Below are 20,411 nucleotides of genomic sequence, written 5' to 3'. Positions count from 1 at the left end.
TTTTTTTTTTCAATTTTCATTTCTTGCCTTATTTTAATAAATGTAAAATACAATACAATGCTCAAATACAAAACTGCAGAAGCATTGCCATGTAGATAGTATCTGAGGCTTCTGAAACAGAACTGTTGCTATTATTTGATTGCTCAAAAAGTTCATCAGCTGGTATAAGACAGTTCAAATTTTTGTATTAAAAGAAGCTCAGGAGTTTCATTGTGAAATTATAGAATTGCAAGATATTCGAAAGTTAAAAATTCTATTTCCTTACTTCAATTAGAATTTTTAACTTTCAGTATTTTAGAGAGGATTTTTAGAGAGGAATTTGACCTCAAAAGCAAGGGAAGTAAAAGCAAAAATAAATGAATGGGACTATATCAATAAAAAGCTTCTGTACAACAAAAGAAACCATCAACAAGACAAAGAAGGAGCCATCTGAATGAGAGAAGGTATTTGCAGACAGTGCTTCCAATAAGGGATTAATACCCAAAATATACAAAGAACTCATACTACTCAACAGTAAAAAACTAAATAATTCAATTAAAAAATGGGCAGAGGATCTGAACAGACTCTCTCCCCAAAAGGCATACAAATGGCCCACAGACAGATGAAAAGATGCTCAATTTCACTGACTAGCTCTTAGGGAAATGCAAAGCAAAATCACAATCAGATACCACCTCACATGTTAGAATGTCATCAACAGAACAAGTAATATCAAGTGTTGAGGGGTGGTGAACCCTTGTACACTGCTGGTGGGAATGTAAATTGGTACAGCCACTATGGAAAACAGTATGGAGGTTCTTCAAAACACTAAGAATAGAACTACCACATGACCCAGCAATCTCTCTTCTGGGTATCTTCCTCCAAAATTTAAAACCATTTATCTGTAAAGGTATATGCACCTGAGTGTTCATAGCAGCATTATTCATGGTGGTCAAGACATGGAGACAACTGAAGTGTCCTTCCATAGACGATTGGTAAAGATGTGCTACATATATACAATGGAATATTACCCAGCAATAGGAAAAGATGAAATACTGTCATTTGTGACAACATGGGTCTTGGAGATTATCAAGCTAAGCGAAATAAGTCAGAAAAAGTTGAGAATCATATGATTTCACTTATATGTGGGATGTAAAACTGAAAGCAACAAATGAACAAGACAAAAAAACGGACTTATGGACAAGGACAACAGTTTAGTGGTTACCAGAAGAAAGTGTGGGCGCGGGGGTGGGGGGAGGGTGGAAAGTCGAGAAGGGTCAAATATATGATGATGGAAGGAGATTTGACTTTGGGTGGTGAACACACAGTACAATATACATATGATGTATTATAGAATTGTACACTTTGAAACATAATTTTATTAACCAATGTCACCCTAAATAAAAAAATTAATGGGTAAACTAAAGAAAAATAGCTTATTTTGAAATATAACCAAACATTTTCTAAATACTAACATTTTGTGCAGCTTGATACATCCGTTTTCTAGCCAGTGAAATATAATTTAAAATTTTTATTATCTGCTAAACATCTCCCTTTGGTATATTAGATTTTCCTTCACTTGATTTGTCATGCTTATTATCGAAAAGCATTGTTAGGACCCATGTCATATGGATGGTATATTACTAACATATATATGGAGATTAGAACTTTTTGTTTTTATAGAAGAACCATCTATTTCATATTTCAGTTAAAGTCAATTTTTTGACAGTTTAGTTACCATAATTTAAGTGTTATGGAAAAAATCTGTGTATCAGTTATAATAACTTTATAGCCAGCTATTATTTAGGCATAATAAAGTGGGAGTGTGATCTTTTTAATTTTTCAGCTACAGATTTAAAGATTTAAATGGGAATTAATAAATCTCAGTGTTCCTCTAGTAAGTAAATGTAATTAGAAAAGTGGTATGGCTACTCTTATAATAGTTACTTTCTCTGGTATGTCGTTATTAAAATATAATAGTTTTTCTCTTAGTGCCTTTACTAAAATAGAATCTGAAGACAGAAAACTGATAACCAGACTTGTTTGTTCCTATGGCTAGCACTTTCTTCTGTTAAAAGGAACCAGGCATCTTTATGCCACTTTCAATATGTCTCATTCTGAAGAGCAGCAGTATCTCAAAAGGGCACCCTAGACAAGAAGTTAATACATCTTAACTGAATTTAGATCTGTGCCACAGATTTTCTCATTTGTCTGCTTTATATGTAGAGATTTTTGATGCCTGAATGAAACCTTTTTTTTTTTTTCTTGTGAATGTTCAGATACCTGATGAAAAGAAACAAGTATATAAATAACTAATTTGGAACCATAGGTAGCTGACATGTCTCAACTGAGCCTTGGAACAGGGTAGAGTAAATTCTGAGTCTTTAGAGAAGGGTCAGGAGTTAATTTGGCTTGTGAGAAACATCTTTTGGGTTTAAGAATCTTTTCTAAAAGTTCTGAACCGAGAGCTAGTTTTGATGAGAAGGAGAATTTGGAAGGGCCCTAAAAGGAGACTCAGGATCTTGGAAAACAGACTACAGTTTGACTAGCACTAAGTTTTCATAGAATTGGAGCATGTTTATTAGATGATTTTCTTTTCTGCACTTTGAAATATAAGTAGATGTTTTATATTTTTCTCTGTGGGAATTAGGGATATATGAGGAGATCGAGAGGAACAAAATTAAATTGCTGCTGGTTTTCTCCCTTCTTTTGGATTAATGATCTTCAGTGCACATGTATGATGTTGAGAAGTGGAAAATGTGTAAAATATCAATGTTATTTTTTAATGATGCCCTTCAGAGCTAACAGTAAAGTTTTATTTGTGGAGTTTCAAAAGACTAGAGTTCTGTCTATAGAGTTGTGTTAGTCAGGGTTCTCCAGAGACATAGAACCAATAGGGTATATGTAGATGTTTATGTAAGAGGAGACTTATAGGAATTGCCTTATGCAGTTATGGAAGCTGAGAAATCCCACAATCTGCTGTCTGTAAGCTGTGGAACCAGGACAGCCAGTAGCATCATTCAGTCCAAGTCCAAAGGTCTAAGAACTGTGGAGAGTGGGGATCCGATGGTGTAAATCTCTGAGTCATAAGACCTAAGAACCAGGAGAGCCAATGTTTGAGGGCAGGCGACCATGGCTGTCTCAGCTCAGGTCGAGAGAGTGAACTCATCCTTCCTCTGCCTTTTTGTTCTGTTTAGGCCCTTAATGGGTTCGAGAGTGCCCATCCCTCTTGGTAAGGACAATCTCCTTTACTCAGTTTGCTAATCTCTTCAGGAGACAGCCTTAAAATACACCCAGAAATAATATTTTACCATCTATCTGGGCATCCCCTTAGCCCAGTTAAATTGATACATAAAATTAATCATCAGAGTACCTAAAAGAATTGAAAGTAGAGACTCAGATCGATTGTATGCTCACGTTTTATAGCAGCATTCTTTCTAATAGCCAAAAAGTGGAAGCATCCTAAGTTTCCATCAAAGGATGAATAATCAAAATGTGATGTGTACAATGGGATCGTCTTCAGCCTTAAAAAGGAAGGAAATTCCGATACATGCTACAACACGGATGAATATTGAGGACATTATGCTAAATGAAATAAGCCAATCTCAAAAAGACAAACATTGTATGATTTACTTATATGAGGCACCTAGAGTCAAGTTCATATCATCAGAAAATAGAATGTTGGTTGCCTCAGGGGCTAGGGAGTGGGGAGATGGAGAGTTATAGGGTGATGTGTACAAAGTTTCAGTTTTGCAAGATGAAAATGTTCTGGAGATGGACGGTGGTGATGGTTGCAAAGAAAGAAGGGCTGAGAATGATTACCTAGTGTCTAGACAAGCATCAGCGTATGAAACTATAGGATGAGCTGCTCATTCAAAATGGTGCTAGACTTTTGACCGTCATAATAGAACATTCCCACTCTACCTCACCCATCTGATCTTTCCTTACTCTACTCTGTTTTATCCATCAGGAATTTGGAGAACTTGCTAATGGAAACTGAGAGCTAGTACTCTCATTGTGGCTTATCATGAGGATTACAATTCTAAGCACAGTGATTATATTTCTGACTTAAAGTGAACCCAAAATATGTATGACCGTGAACCAGCCCTTCCTCCTTGCCTACTCTGTTTTCTGGGTAAACTTAAGTTTGAGTATTGACCTCCATGAGTATCATGTGTTCTTGTCTCCATAGCTTATGCTGCAGAACTTTGTAAAGAGCATTCAGAATTGTTACTTGGGTTTAAAACTAATGGTTTTTTCTCCTCCACAAATTTTTTCTTTATAATCTCACTTCAGAATAAATATACTCATTGAAGAATAAGTTAGAAAATACATACAAACAAAATCAAAACAGCCAGCCGTAATTCCATGAAATAAATTACAGAGACTTACATAAAATCTTGATTTTTTTTCATTCGTATGTATGTATGGATATATTTTTATATTTGATTCATACTATATGGGTCTAAGTACCTATTTTGAATATCTTTTAAGGAATTCATGGCTTAAGAATTTGTTGTTAGTGTAAAGTGGCCGTTAAAATGATGGAAAATTATATACTTTTTATGTACTTTGTATAAAGTTTTCAATATAGCTTTAAGAAAATAATGCTTTAAACCTATGAACCCAGTGATGGGTTATCCAAGCAACTTTTTACAGTGTTCTCATGCAAACTTGTTAATGAATTGGTACATGCGGTTAATTAGAAACCCATTTATTTGGTTGTGTTCATTTGAAGTGACAATTTATAAATTCTTTTCCTTAGATAAAAGTTTTTCAAAATGTTTTATTTCAGAATCTTATTTTTTTTTGAAACAAACAAAAAAGGAATAATTATCAGAAAATGAGAGGAAGGGTGGCATATCAACTGTTTAATTGTGTATCATAACTATGGATTAATTTTGTATCTTTTTGAAATTTTTATTTTTTTGCTGTTGCCAGAAACCTCAACTTCTAACCTTAGACTTACGCATGTATATCCCTTTAACATACACAGATTCATTTGTTTTTTTTCCATTTGTAATTAATTGTACCAAAAACTTTTTACTCTCTAGAAATTTCAGCGACAGAGTAATCTTTAGTCATCCTCTGAATGCTGATCATACAGTTACCATTCAGGTCCCGAGGGAGGGAGATTTGTAATAATGAATGGCAGTATACCAGGCCTTTGTGTGTTGCTTCATCAGCATAAAATAGTAACTAAGTCTTGCTATCTCAGCATAATGTCCTACTGAAGAATTTTGTTAGCTTAACTGACCAAGGACAAACATATATCTGGTTGAATACTTGTAACACAAATTGAGGTTTCATCAATAAATGTTAGTTTCTAGCAGCTGTCTTTTTTTATCTTTATATTTCATTAAAATATTTTGTAGATTGGGAAAGCAGTTACCTGGCTCACATTATATCTGTTAGTGCTGCTCTAGATGCATAGGAAACCTATGACTTTGTTGAGGAATTGAGGAGTATCTTAAGGAGAAAGTGACCTTTGAACCAGCTCTTTATGGTTTTATATGTGAATTACTGGTCATTGCTTGGGGGCAGGATATCCCAGATAGAAGGATAAAGAAAAGATTTGAAAGTAACTGGGAGGAATAGATAGCATGACATTAATAGTAGAAGTGTGAATAATGGAGTTTTGGAGTGAAGAATGTAAAGAGAAGGGGAATAAGATGAGGTAGAAAAGATTATTTGGGACTGGAGTGATCAAGAGCCTTAACGTCTGTGCTGTTATATTTGAATAACTTCTATCTCTATTCAGTGAAATGTTTGCTGGTGTTTTTAAGCAGGTGAGCAACAAGATCAGATTTTAGAGACTAACTATTGTTACTGTGAAGGATCAGTTGGACAAGGTGAAGATATGGAGGCAGTGATCATTCAGCAAGAGGACCTAGACTAAGGTGGTTATTGTGGGATAAGAGCAGAAAAAATTCAAGATCTATTAGGAGAAAGATTAGTAAAACTTAGTTGGGGTAAAAAGAAGAGACACAAGACGACTGAGTTCTGATTGAGTAGCTTATGATGCTGTTATTTGAATTTGTGAATATGCAAGGATGATGTGCTGCAGAAAAAAGTTGAGCCAGAGTATATATATCAGTGGAGGATCCATGCTAGTAGGTCTTTTAAAATACGTGTCTGTCATTCAGAAGGGAAAGGTCGATGTTAGAAAGAGAGGGAGAGGCGGGAGAGGAGGAGAAGATTGAATTTATTTTAGCAGTGGAATTAGGTAAGATTTCCCAAGGAGACTGTGAAAACAGGAGTAGGGAATTCATTTTAGTGTATGGATTTCATGATTGCTTCTAAAAGCAATTCTCATTCAGGAACATACTGAATGATTACTGTGTGCAGGTGCTATGCTAAGCATTGAATATGAAGAGTTAACAAAGCAAACATTTCATGCCTTAAAGATAATCAAGTTTTAGAGGGAAAGGGAGACAAGTAAATCTAGAGTTATAAGTACCATGATGAACTACAGAGTAGTAAGGCTGTAGGAGAACACGCCTGTGAGGTTATAATAGAAAACGACACTGGGGAAGTATGGGCTTGATTTTGAAGGGGAAATAATGTCTTTTGTTCCTTTGTTGGCAAATCTTTAACCTATGATAAACTTCTTCACTGTATATACTATGTATGTTTTGGACCCTTTTACCCAGGGCTTTTCACTATGGTGTCTGTCAGCTCTTACGTACAGATAGTCTTAGCTACCAGTGATTTTGGTATATAACCTAGAATGATTGCTGTCATTTGGCAGTTATTATTGCAGGTTGGTAACACAAATGACTTCATAGTCTGCTTGTGTATGGCTTTCTACAAATAAGGATTTGGCAGGCCTCACAGCTTTCCTAGGATCCTGCTTTATTTTTGTCTGTGTCAGGGGAGCAGGCAGACAGACCTGTGATGGTGTGAAGGAGATGTTCAGGTTATTGGCTAGGGTGATCAAAGGAGGGGAGGAGGACAGAAACAGGATGAAAGATGAAGGGCTAAAGCAGTTTCAGTGTATAAATAAAAGGTATCAAATCTTATAGGAGTTGAGCAGCCTTGAGTTGCAATGATAAAAAAACCACCTGGAAAAAAAAAACCAGTAAGGAAAAGAATTTATTACCATGAAGATAATATCTGTTAAAGCTTTTTGCAATACTCACTTCACTTAGCTACCAGTTATGTTTCATTATTGAAAGGCTGCTTTTCATTTCTTTTATTATATCAGCTAATAACAGATTTTAAGTGTGCTTGGAATGCCCTTCACTACCTCTCTTGGCTCACTGGGCTTCCTCCTGCTTTCCTTTACAGATCCAGTTAAACCTGTGCTGTGAACGTTTTCTGAATATGTCTCACTCTCTTCTTTCAGTTTAGTGCCATTTTTTGTGCTTCCAGAGCATCCTGCACTCACACCTCTCCGTAGCACTTAGCTCATGCCATTGGAATTTTTTTTTTTTAACCTGTCTCTTCCTCTTTATACTAGGCTGCTGGCTCTTAAGGACTACCTTATTTATTTATTTATTTTTTACCTTTATTTTTGTTAAATTTATTGGAGGTGACATTGGTTAGTAAAATTACAGGTTTTGCATGTATAATTCTATAATACATCATCTGTGTATTGCATTGTGTTCACTACCCAATGTTAAATTTCTTTCCGTCACCATATATTTGACCCCTTTTACCCAATTCTCTACCTCCCTCTCTCCCCCACTCTCCTCTGATAACCACTAAACTCTTGTCCATGAGTCTCTCTTTGTCTTGTTCATTTGTTGCTTTCAGTTTTATATCTCATATATAAGTGAAATCATATGGTTCTCAACTTTTTCTCTCTGGCTTATTTCACTTAGTGTGATAATCTTAAGATTCATGTTGTCACAAATGACAGTATTTTATCTTATTGCTGAGTAATACTCCATTGTATATATGTACTACATCTTTTTATCCAATCATCTATTTAAGGACACTTCAGTGGTTTCCATATCTTTATCACCATGAATAATGCTTCTGTGAACACTGGTGTGCATATATCTTTACAGATAAATGTTTTCAAATTTTTGGAGTAGATACCCAGAAGAAAGATTGCTGGGTCATGTGGTAGTTGTTTTCTTAGTGTTTTGAGGAGCCTCCATACTATTTTCCATAGTGACTGTACCAATTTACAGTCCCACCAACAGTGTGTAAGGGTTCCTTTTCCCCCATATCCTCTCAACACTTGTTATTATTTGTCCTGCTGATTATAGATATTCTAATGAGTGTGAGATAGTGTATCTCATTGTGATTTTGCTTTGTATTTCCCTAACAGTGAGTGAAGTTGAGTATCTTTTCATCTGTCTGTGGGCCATTTGTATGTCTTTTTGGGAGAAGAGTCTGTTCAGATCCTCTGCCCATTTTTTAATTGAATTGTTTGTTTTTTTATTGTTGAGTAGTATGAGTTCTTTGTATATTTTGAATATTAATTCCTTATTGGAGGTGTTCTCTGCACATGCCTTCTCCCATTCAGAAGGTTGCTTCTTTGTCTTGTTGATGGTTTCTTTTGCTGTGAAGAAGCTTTTTAAGGAACTGCCTTTTTTTTTTATGTCCCACCTAGCTCATAGTTCTAAAATATTAGCTAAATAAGTAAATTATAGAAAAATATCAGTATTCTTTAGAGCTTGAAATCTCAATGCAGTCATGCATTAAGATGTTAACATTAGAATTTGTAAGTTTTTCTATCTTAAAACTATTAAACCCAGGTTCATATGTTTTTCTACCCTAAAATTTGGCTTTAAGTGAAAAGACTGCTTTTTGGAAACTTACACTTTTCAGTTAAGATTGATATGTAATTTTGCAGTAGTGAAAGTAAAACAAATTTTAGTCCTCTTTCAACTGAATATTGGCTTGTTGACAGTTTTTTTTTCTTTTTTTCTCTATTCTGTTAACTGGCTCAGTGTTATAATAATTAGCAATTATGGTAAGGCAGAATTTAAACATGTAAATTACCAAAGGCACAGAAATGTCTTTTTCCTGCATGAATTAAAATAGAACTTTAAAAATAATTTAAATTTTGATTTGGAGTTTGATACTTTGGTAAATGGTTTTTTTTCCCCCCCCTGTTTGTTTCCATAAATCTAAATCAAAGGTATGATTATTGGCTGTAATTATTCAGTAATATAATTCTTTATTTATAGTAAGGCGGATACCTAAGTATTAGTATTGTGTAGCATATGCTAATTGAGAAACAAGATGTAGCTCTTTAGTTAATGTGTATTCTGCCTTCTCTAAAGTTTATTTTACCAACAATTTTTGAACTACGTAATGTCAAAAGTAAAAAGAAAACAAATCTTAATATCTTGGGTATTGAAAAAGCATAGATTCAAGTACAATCTAAGTTTAAAGCTACCTTCTTTATATATGATTCCCTAATTTTTCCTTTCTGTGGATAGTGGGAGGACTATTTTAGTCTATGTATAGATAAAGTGGAACAGGCCAAGTCTTTTTTTAAATATAAAATTGGGTCATGTACAAAGGTACTGGTCCCAATTCAGTTATTAATTAATGACTGATATGGCCTATAAAATTAACTTTTTTTTTCTCTTTTTAAAGATTTCTTTTTGGTATGAAAAATCTAGTTATTTTTGTTGGTTACAGTTCATGCACAAGATTGTTCATTTAAGTGCATAATACTTAAGTCCTATAAATATTAGAAAACATTTTTATTTGATTCATATATTAGAAATACTTCTTTTTGTGGATGATTATTTTAACTCTTCTTCCTTTGACTTATCTGCAGAGTAAGAAGCAACTGGTGGTATTGACTTCAGAATGGTCTTTAAGTGTTTGTATTTTTTTATAATTCAAACTTATTGAGCCAGGAAGATAGAGTTCTATTAGTATCTTCCGAACAATAGTATATATAAAAATTACATAGGGTACTTAAAAATACAGATTCTTGCCTACTACCCCCGACTACCATCCACCCCCAGTAACTCTGGGATACGACCCAAGAATTTTAATAAGCACCCCTAGATGAATCTGATATAGATGATCCATTTACTACCCCTTAAAAAACACTATTTTAAATAGCGTCAATACTATCGTTGTCACTTTTATGAGTCAGTGGACTAGGCAGTTGCCCGAGATTCTTATCCTAATCAAACTCTAACGGTAATAATTCTCATTGTAATAAAATTGGAAAATAAAGCACATAGAAAAAAAATCATACATAATCCCATTATCCAGAAGACACTGATAATGTTTTAGTTTGTTTTTCTTTATACTTATAAATTTTTAGTTGGAATTTAATTGGAAGTTAGAAGCAGTTTTATATTCTGCTTTTCTCATAAATCTCATAATTTATCATGTTACTAAAAAATCATTAGCATTTTCAGTGCTTGTGTAGTATTGTATCATTATTAACTATTTCTCTGCTGGATATTTAGATTGTTCCTAATCTATTTCTGATAACATTTGAATGAATATTTTTGCTGGGAAAATTTTTTTTCTACATCTGAGATTCCTCTACCTCCTTTGCTCAGGATCCTAAAAGCTTTTGAAACATACTGCCAAACCGTTTTCCAAAAAGGTTCAACTAATTAAAATTACCAGCAGTAAACTAAAGTTGTTACATTATACTTTCACCAGCATTGAGTGTTTGTTAAACACATTTTGGTTCACTAGAGAAAGTGGTATTTAATCACTTAACCATCCCTTATTGTAGTTAACATATTTTGTAAGTATGTAAAAATTAGATTGATATTTTATGCTAAGTAGTTTTCCTACCAAGAATTTATATTTTCGAGAGTTCTTGAGGAAAATGGTTAGCGATCAATCAGTGGTAATTCCATTGAATTTTTCTCAGTGATTTGAGCCATTGGTAATAAATATAGACAGTTTCTTTTTGCCAGAGATGGGAGTATTTAAAAAATGCCAAGTCATCTTCTGTCTCTTCCCACACACTTTGGAAACTGAAAGTTTAGGCCGATTTTAAGTGTGGAGTTAAATTCATTAAGAAAACAAAGTTTTTGTATGTACGTGTTAAATATTTTGTGAGGATTACCTTATTTTTCCTTTTTCAGTTACAGTTGACATACTGAAGAGGAATTTTTATTCAAAAGGCTAATCAGCTCTCTGCTTCTGTAAATATGCTTTCTGCATGGGCTGTACTGGAAATTGACTAAAGACTCATTTTCCCTTTTGTTTGATCTAAGCAACAAATGTAACTGTTTGTACCTCCTAGCAACTTCCAGCGCTTTGTAACACTTTGTAACTACTGGTAACCCATAGCAACTCCCACCCTTTGTAACGCAGTGTAACTACCTGCAACTATAGCAACTTCTGCCACTTTGTAATGGTCTGAGGACAAATTAAACAATCAGCCCTATCAGAAAGGGCCCATATAAGGAATGTTGCAACTGAGCTCCAGGCCCAGATCTTCAGAGCGCTAGCTCCTCTGAGACGGCTGGTGTAATAAACTTGAGTTCTCCAACTCTCCAAGTGCTGCTTGGTTTCTTGCCAGTCTAATTTTGGATCTTTTCTGCATCAATACAATATTATATTATTAGTTTCAGGTGTACAGCATGGTGATTGGACATTTATATAACTTACAAAGTGATCACCCCAGTAAACCCAGTACCCAGATGATATCATACATATATTACAGTACTTCTGACTATATATGCCATGCTATACTCTGTATCCCCATTACTATTTTGTAACTACCAATTTGTACTTATTAATCTTTCCCCCTTTTTCACTTGACCCCCAAACCTCCTCCCATCTGGTAACCATCAAAATGTTCTCTGTATCTATGAGTTTATTTGTTTTGTTTATTTTGTTCTTTAGATTCCACAGTAAATGAAATCATATGTCATTTTTCTTTGTCTGACTTACTCCACACAGCAAATACCCTCTAGGTCTACCCATGTTGTTGCAGATAGCAAGATTTATTCTTTTTCATGGCCGAATAATACTCCATTGCATATATATATATACACACACACACACATACCACCTCTTCTTTATCCATTTATCCATTGGTGGACAGCCAGGTTGCCTCCGTATCTTGGCTATTATAAATAATGCTGCAATGAACCTATGGATGCACATGTCCCTTCGAAGTAGTGTTTTTGGTTTGTTTCAATAAGTACCCAGAAGTGAGATTACTGGGTCCTTCTTTGTCTATTGATATAGCCTTTGCTTTAAAGTTATTTTGCATTATATAAGTATGTATTGCTACTCCAGCTTATCGTTTGTTTCCATTTTCATGAAATATCTTTTTCCATATCTTTACTTTCTGTGTGTCTTTGGATCTGAAGTGAGTCTTTTATAGGCATCATATGTAAGGGTCTTGTGTTCTTATTCATTCAGCCACCCTATGTCTTTGACTGGATTGTTTACTCCATTTAAAGTAATTGTTGATAGATAGGTAGTTATTGCGATTTTGTTATTCATATATTTGACCTTTTTGTTTTTCTTAAAGAAGTCACTCTAACATTTCTTGTAATACTGGTTTGGTGGTGGTGAACTTTTCTTATCTGGAAAGCTCTTTATTTGTCCTTCAATTCTAAATGATAGCTTTGCTGAATAGAGTAATCTTGGTTGTAGGTCCTTGCTTTTTTTTCATCACTTCGAATATTTCCTGCCATTCTCTTCTGGCCTGCAAAGTTTCTGTGGAGAAATCAGCTGACAATCTTATGGGAGCTCCCTTGTAGGTAACTAGATACTTTTCTCTTGTTGCTTTTCAAATTCTCTCTTTGTCTTTAACCTTTGGCATTTTAATTACGATGTGTCTAGATATGGGTCTCTGTATTCATCTTGTTTGGGACTGTCTGTGCTTCCTGGGCTTTTATGTCTTTTTCCTTCGGCAGGTTAAGGAAGTTTTCTCTCATTATTTCTCCCAATAGGTTTTTAATTTCTTGCTCTCTTCTCCTCCTGGTACCGCTATGATGCGAATGTTGTTACACTTGATGTTGTCCCAGAGGCCCCTTAAACTGTTCTTAATTTTTTAGATTCTATTCTGATTGGGTGTTTTCTGTTACCTTATCTTCCAAATTGCCGATTTGGTTCTCTGCTTCATCTCATGTACTGTTGATTCCTTCTAATGTACTTTTTATTTCAGTTATTGAATCTTTCATTTCTGACTGATTCTTTATGTTTTCTGTCTCCATTTTTGTTTTTTATCTTTTTGTTGAAGTACTCACTGAGATCATTGAGCATTCTTATGACCAGTGTTTTGAACTCTGCATCTGGTAGATTGCTTGTGTCTATTTAGTTTTTTGTTGTTGCTGTTTGTTTTGTGGCACTTTGTTTTCTTTTATTTGGAACATGTTCCTTTGTCTTCCCATTTTGGCTGCTCCCTGTGTTTGTTTCTATGTATTAGGTAAAACTGTTACGTTTCCTGGTCTTAGTAGAGTGGCCTTATATAGTTGTTGTCTTGTGGGGCCCAGTGGTGCAGTCTCCCCAGTTACCTGAGCCAGCTCTTCAGGTGTGTCCCTTGTGTGCATTGTGTGTGCCCTCCTATGGTGGGTGAGCCTTGGTTGCTGTTTGCAGATCAGTGGGTGGGTGGGGGGGTTGACTCTCAGGCTGAGGGTGGCTGTGTCTACAGTGAAGGAGCTGTTATACAGTTGATGACCCTAGGGAGCAGGATTTACTTTAGTGTGATTCTGATAGTGCCCAGTCTGCCCTTTGTGTGTGTCGTTTGTATAGGTGGTTGGGTGGTGCTCTCATGTTATCTGAATTTGGCTACCAGATATATTAGTTCTGGGGCCTCTTGGGAGGGGCTCTGTTCCAGGCCAAGGTCACCCACTGCCTGTGCCCTGCCCAGGGCCACTTGGTATGAGTGACAGAGTGATCTTGCCACTTGTGCTGGGCTTGGAGGTGCTGGAGGAGGTGAAGTTGCAAACCAAGGCCAGCTGCCGCTAATGCTGGGCTTAGGGCTGCTTGGCAAGAGGTATGGAGCATGCTGAGCCAGATGCTGCTTGTTTTGGTTTTGTGAAGCTTTGATAGATTTTAGGAAAGTCTGCCACATGAACCAAGAGGCGTGGGTGGGCCTGCAAGTTGGGTGGGGCGGGGTCTCAGGGAATCACCAGAGCGGGGCAAATGGTGTTGCCCAGGTTGATTGAGACTCAGATATGGCGCCTGCCTGTGTCTGTACCCTGGGAGTGGGGCGGACTTGACAAAGGAACAATGGCGACAAAGGAACAATGGGTTCTGCCAGCATTTCTGTCTGGGAGAAAGCAGCCTTCCAGCCTTTGCCCTGAAGCCAAGCATTTCTCTTCCTTTTTTGGCACCTTTCAGTCTGCTGCCTCAGTGCTGGAGCTCAGAGCAAGTGAGTTAGTAAATAAGTTTGTGTTTGCCTTTAAGAGGACTTTCTGGGACTTCTGCAGCCCTCTGTCTCACTCAGCCACAGTCTCTGCTGGTTTTCACAGCCAAAAATTATGGGGACTTCTCTCCTTGGCACCGATGTTAGGCTGGGCACCCTTGCTTTTCAGTGGAGACTTCTACAGTTGAGATGTTCCTCCCGATTTTTAACTGCCACTGGTGGGTATGGGACCAGTCTCAGTCTCAATCTTAATGTGGCTACTTTTGTATATATCTATAGTTATAAGACTTCTTTCTGTTCAGCTAGACTTCAGGCAGTTCTCCTTGATGGTTGCCTATAGTTAGTTGTAATTTTGATGTGGTCATGAGAGGAGGCAAGCACAGCAATTTCTTCTTCATCTTGACTGGAACTTGAAAAGAAAGTTGTTATGTCTACTAGAAAGTGTTTCTAAAAAACAAATGAACAACATTTTAAATGACCATCCACTGAAAAATTTAACTAGTGGAAAGTGAAAATGTGAAATATTAAAGTTTTTCCATTCATTCATTGTCAATACATTTCTTCAAATTATATATTGTTCTTAGAATTACTGTTATATCTTTTTTTCGCATATACTTTCACCACGATTTCTTGATACATCAGTTTTGAAGAATACCAACAAAGTTTGAAGATTCCCTGATTTAAAAAATTAGAGACCATTCCCTCTCCTTTTCCTTTTTGCATGTTTGATATTTACCTAATTTCATTTCTTGTATTGTTTACTTTGTTCCTTAAGTAATAACTATAAGTCTGTTTCTCTGTCCTGTTCACTCACTGAGCTTGCGAGACTGTGCTTGGGCTTCCCCTCCCTGGGCTGCTTTCTGGAAACTACCTCTAGGGAAAAAGCCTGGGAGCGGCAGGGCCCACTGCCTTTGTTTCTTCTCTCAGGGATCACAGTCCTATGCTGCTTTTTGGACAATGCCTGAAAATACCTGTTTTCTGTATTTTATTCACTTTTCTGGTTGTTTATAGAAGGAAGGTAATTTTGGATCTTCATGGCTAGAAGCTGAAGTCTTTTAATTATTTATTAATTGCTGAATCTAGTGATTTGTTTCAGAGTCCTTATATTGAAGTCTTTGAGTTGGTACCGTCGAGTTTCCTCTTTTTTGAAATTTTCCTTGTTGACTTTTAAAGACTGTCTTTTCCTGTTACACCATCTACTTCTGACTTTTCTTTCTTCTCCTTTACTAGATCCTCTCTTACTTTGTCTGGCACCTTAATTAATTGCAGTAATACTTAATAACAACAGTAGCGATCACCATACCAGACCCTGTGCTAATTGTGTATCTGTATTCTAGTTTTAATTTGTAAAGCAACTGCTTAGTATTCTCCAGGGTTCTGTTTTTCTCCTCCTCTCATTGTGTACTGTCCTAAGTTACTGGCTCCACCTATATGGTGATGATTTTTACACTTAATTTTTAGCCCTGATTTCTGTACTGAGCTCCCAGTCTATATAACAGTCTAAGCATCTTCATCTGAATATTTTAAAGGCCCATTAACTTAATACACTCTAAATGATCTCCTTTTTGCTCCTCTTTTTATCTTATTCTTCATCTTGACATTACTTAATGTATGATTAAAAACACATACAAAAAATATGCTTCACATAAACAAAGATACAATCTGCATGTTAATTTAACTTTATAATTATTTCTTGAATCCAGCCCTGCTTTTCCATTCCTACTGTTATTTTATTGCAGCTTTCTTTACCGTCTGTACTAACCTAACTGATCTCGGCCTCTAGTTATGTCCCTTTAAAATCTGTACTATTTTTAAATTTTAAATCAGAATGTACTTTCTGTCTTAAAGTCTTCACTAGTTCCCTAAATGCTACTAAGTAAAGTCTATGCTTTTTTAACATGGCAAACGTCTCTTTCTGTCATTTGCTTCTCCTTTAATCTTTATCCCGCTGCTCCTTTTACCTATTCTGTGAGTCAGCTTCATTCTCTGACTATACCATGCCTTTTTTCTTCTTCTTCTTCTTCAAACTTTTGTTCTTGCTGCCTCCTGCATCCCCAGCTTTTACCTGGCTAACTTTTATTTAATTTCTAAGGCTTAGTCACTTGTTTCAAGTTCTCTTCTTTTTTGCTCCCATAGTAGCTCATGTGTAGCTCTAGCATTGTGTCTATTATGCATTGAAATGATTTTTTGTTACACTTTTACTATATTATGAGGTCTGAGAATTCAAGACTTTTTAAATTCATAGTTGTAATATTATCACCTCACTGAGTACTTGACACTCAATTCATTTTTAGATAGTTTCTGTCTTGGGTGGTGATACAACTGTCCATCTTTTTCTCCAAACTAGAAATGTGGATGTGGATGTTTTCTAGTTTCCTCTCACTTTATCATGTGTATCCAGTTCCAAGTCCTTGAATTTTACTTTTAATTGGGCATATATGTTTGTAGTCTTTAAGGATTCACATGTTTGTTCATTCATTCAACAAATTTCATTAAGTACTACGGTGTACTAGGTGGTGTACTGACTATACTACATGCTGAAGATTACATTGAATTTGTAGACTTAATAGATTAATTTTTTGAGAGTTAACATGTTTACAAAGTTCAGTTTTTCCATTTAGGAACAAAAGTTTATCTATTAAGTATAATTTTAGGTGCCTAAGGAAAGTGTTATAAGTATTCTTCATTTGGTTTTGTACATTTGTTAGAATTTATTGGTCTTGAACAGTTCTTTCCTATTATGAATGAAATTTTCTCTTCTGTTACATTTTCCAACTTGTCATTGCTCACGTATGGGAAACTGATTAGATGATCCTGTATCTGGCCAACTAACTGCTAATAGCTTCTTAGTTTTTATGTACTTGGGTTTTCAGATACAATGTCAATGACAAATGTTGAGTGTTTTTTCTTCTAGGTATTGATGAGTTTAATTCGTTTTTCATATCTTAGTACATTTCTTAGGACCTCTAGTACAATTTTGAATGAAAGCATCTTAGTATTATTCTTGACTTTAATGAAAATTTTTTTCATCAGTGTCATGCTAAATATGATGGTTATTCTAAATAATTTTTAAAAGTCAAATTAAGGAGGCATCATCTGTTCCTCACTTGCTGAGTTTTATCCTGAATCCATGTTGAATTCTGTCAAATGCTTTGTTGGTGTCTGTGGAGGTGATCGTGTTAATCTATTAATGTAAATAATTACAGTAAGAGATTTCCTAAAGACAGACTTTCTTAACATTTCTGCTTTTTCCAGATCCATTTAATGCATTGCTGGATTTGATTGCTGATGTTTTACTTGGCATATATTCATTTATAACTGAGATTGATTTATAATTTTCTTTCATTTAATTCTTCTTTGCTTTTGTTTCAGAATTACTCTAGCCCTATGAACTATGTTGAAGCAGTTTAATTTTTTTTTAAAATTGGAAAAACTGTTTAAATTTGAGCTGTTTAAACAATAGGAACTAGTTGTGTCTTAAAGATTTACACTTTGTCCATAAACATCATTTAGAAAATGGCTGTTTCTTGGTATCTTTATTTCCCCAAGTCTAGTAAAGTATCAGGAACAAATAAGAAGTTCTTCAATACTTGTTGAATAAATATTCTCTTGATAAGATTCTGAGAAATAATTTACTATACAGAATTGTTTGTTGTATTAACAGTTCATTTTAGTGAGATAAGCATTGTTATTCTGGAGAATTCACCAGGATATGGTTAGTTTGGAAGAGAAATACTGCCTTCATGGATAGATTTTCTTCATAGAAAGATGCTGTTTGGTGGTAGTCTAAATTCAAAGCTAGCATTTAAAAAAATTATATTATTCTAATTTGCATTAGTCTAATTTGTATCATTGGGTACATAGTCTTGGCATAATTATCATGTGTAAAAAGACGAAAGGTAACCATTTTACAAATGTTGAGTTATTTTACTGTTTTTTAAAATGTATTCTGTGATTTAGAGTCATTATAATTATTTCAAAGGCAAATAATATTTTAGAAGTTAAAGTACTTTAATTTCAGTAAAACTGATTCAGTGTATCCATCCACATTTTCCTTTTTAATTCATTATTTTTAAGCATTCATAAAACTCTGGGTATATTATAGAAGTAATCGAATATCTAAATATAACGCTGAGGTTTTATATGACAAAGCAGTGGTTCTAAATCAGGGACAGTTTTGTCCCTAGGGGACATTTGGCAATGTGGGGAGACTTTTTAGTTGTCACAGTCAGGGGAATGCCACTATTGTCTAGTGAGCAGAGGCCAGAGAAGCTAATAAACATTCTGCAGTGCACAGGGTAGCCTCCCACAGCAAGGAGTGATGTGTCCCAAAAGGCTAATGGTGCTGAGGTTGAGAAACCCCGTTGTAAAAGGAAAAATATATACGCAGATATGAATACACAGGATAAAGCGGTGTTCTCAGATGTGTGCTTTCCCCCCCAGTAACTAGACTTCTAACTTATTACAGTTTACAGTGTCTTTATACAAATTGTGTGGAGAGTATTCTGCTCTTGACTGACATCTAGTGAGACAGTAAAAAAAAAATAAAAGGCAGTTTAAGATTAAGCATGAATTTCAGAGTTACTGCTCATTCTTATTTTTCCCTTGTTAGGAAATTCACAAATATGAAAACTAGGAAGAGATTAAATGATTTGTTTATGACTGCTGAGAAGGAATAGGGTGTAGTAAATAAATTCTTAGTGGAAGTAATATATCTTTTTTATCTTTCATTTATATTTCTAGTTTAATATTAGAACTTCTAACATAAAACTTGATAATTCTCTGTATAAATGCTGAGGTCCTCTAAGATTTTTTATATTTTAAAAATTCTCTAAAATCATAGAAGTTTAGAGCCAGAGGAGACCTATGGTTGTTTAATCTAATTTTCTCATTTACAGAGATTTAAAAATTTAATTTCAAAGAGATGAAGTGATATAATACAAATTGTTAGTGCCAGATCTTGAAGTAGAACTCATAACTCCTTATTTCTAGTCACGTATTCTTTCAGGATGAGGGAAAGTTATTAATCACACTTTGGAGTATATTTGAATCTTTAAGTTTTTTCAGTAAAAATATGAATATTAAAACTTAAATTGTTACTTCATTAGAAAGAATACGTATGCCTGTATGTATTTTAAAATGAATGTTAGTATCTATGTTTATAAATTTCGTGTTTTGTTTAATTTTAATTTATAAAGATTATGCCAGTTTATACATGAATCTTCAAAATTTTTCACAGGCAACGACACCTCCGAATCAAGGACGTCCAGATTCTCCCGTCTATGCTAATCTACAAGAACTGAAAATATCCCAGTCTGCTCTCCCCCCGCTTCCTGGGAGCCCAGCAATTCAGATTAATGGAGAATGGGAAACTCATAAAGATAGTTCAGGGCGTTGTTATTACTATAACAGAGGAACACAGGAAAGAACCTGGAAACCCCCTCGGTGGACTCGGGATACAAGCTTCAGCAAAGGAGATTTCCAAAGTCCAGGAGATCAAGAGGTATGATTAATCAAGGAATCGACCAGTGAGTTACCAAACATTCTCTCTTTTCGTTATTCAAAGACAAAAGGAATGAATAGGTTTGTATCTTGGTATAGAAATGGTAGAACATTTGAAATCACTAAAGTGCTAAAATCTTCTTTCCAAGTTTTATTATATTAATGCTAGTTACTTCCTAATCTCTATAACTAGTAGACAATAGCTCACCTTGTAGTATGCTTACCAGCTCCAGAATTAACTGGATTAAAGTTGCTTTGTGCCAGTGGTTTCCCCGACGTGCTAATGTGCTAGTCAATACTAATTCAATCGTTGTTATTGCCCAAGCAGTGACATTTTTTAGAAAAAGAAGGAAAAAAAAATATGATATGACTTAGCCAGATACATAAAAACAAAATCATTTAACTAATTAAAACAGGTACTCTTCTCTATTGGTTTGGTATAGCCATCAAGATAATTCTTAGTTTTTTGTTAGTACAAGATCACTTTTTATTTTAAGTTTTTTCTTTTTTGAGGGGGGGAGATCTTGGTCTTATTTATTTATTTTAATTAATTAATTTTTAATTCTTTAATGTCATCACATACTTTTTATTTTTATGTAGAGGAAATAAGTATAATTCCTTTGCTACACATGGACCATCCTTAAGTCTGACATTT

The 20,411-nt window shown here is 34.9% G+C and overlaps 1 protein-coding gene across 6 annotated transcripts in view; it reads left to right on the top strand.

Annotated features, from left to right (window-relative positions):
- The window catches only part of ARHGAP12 (Rho GTPase activating protein 12), a 103,539-nt gene that overhangs the window by 30,106 nt on the left and 53,022 nt on the right, over positions 1 to 20,411 (top strand). For all 6 annotated transcript variants that reach the window (XM_006914468.3, XM_006914467.3, XM_025048638.1 and 3 more), the window contains exon 3: positions 19,494 to 19,757. In XM_006914468.3, the coding sequence (XP_006914530.1) occupies positions 19,494 to 19,757 (264 nt within the window). The remainder of the gene's footprint in view (positions 1 to 19,493; positions 19,758 to 20,411) is intronic.

Source organism: Pteropus alecto, unplaced genomic scaffold, assembly GCF_000325575.1.
Source record: "Pteropus alecto unplaced genomic scaffold, ASM32557v1 scaffold605, whole genome shotgun sequence".
NCBI classification, from domain to species: Eukaryota; Metazoa; Chordata; class Mammalia; order Chiroptera; family Pteropodidae; genus Pteropus; species Pteropus alecto.
This window is presented reverse-complemented; position numbering and strand designations above follow the sequence as displayed.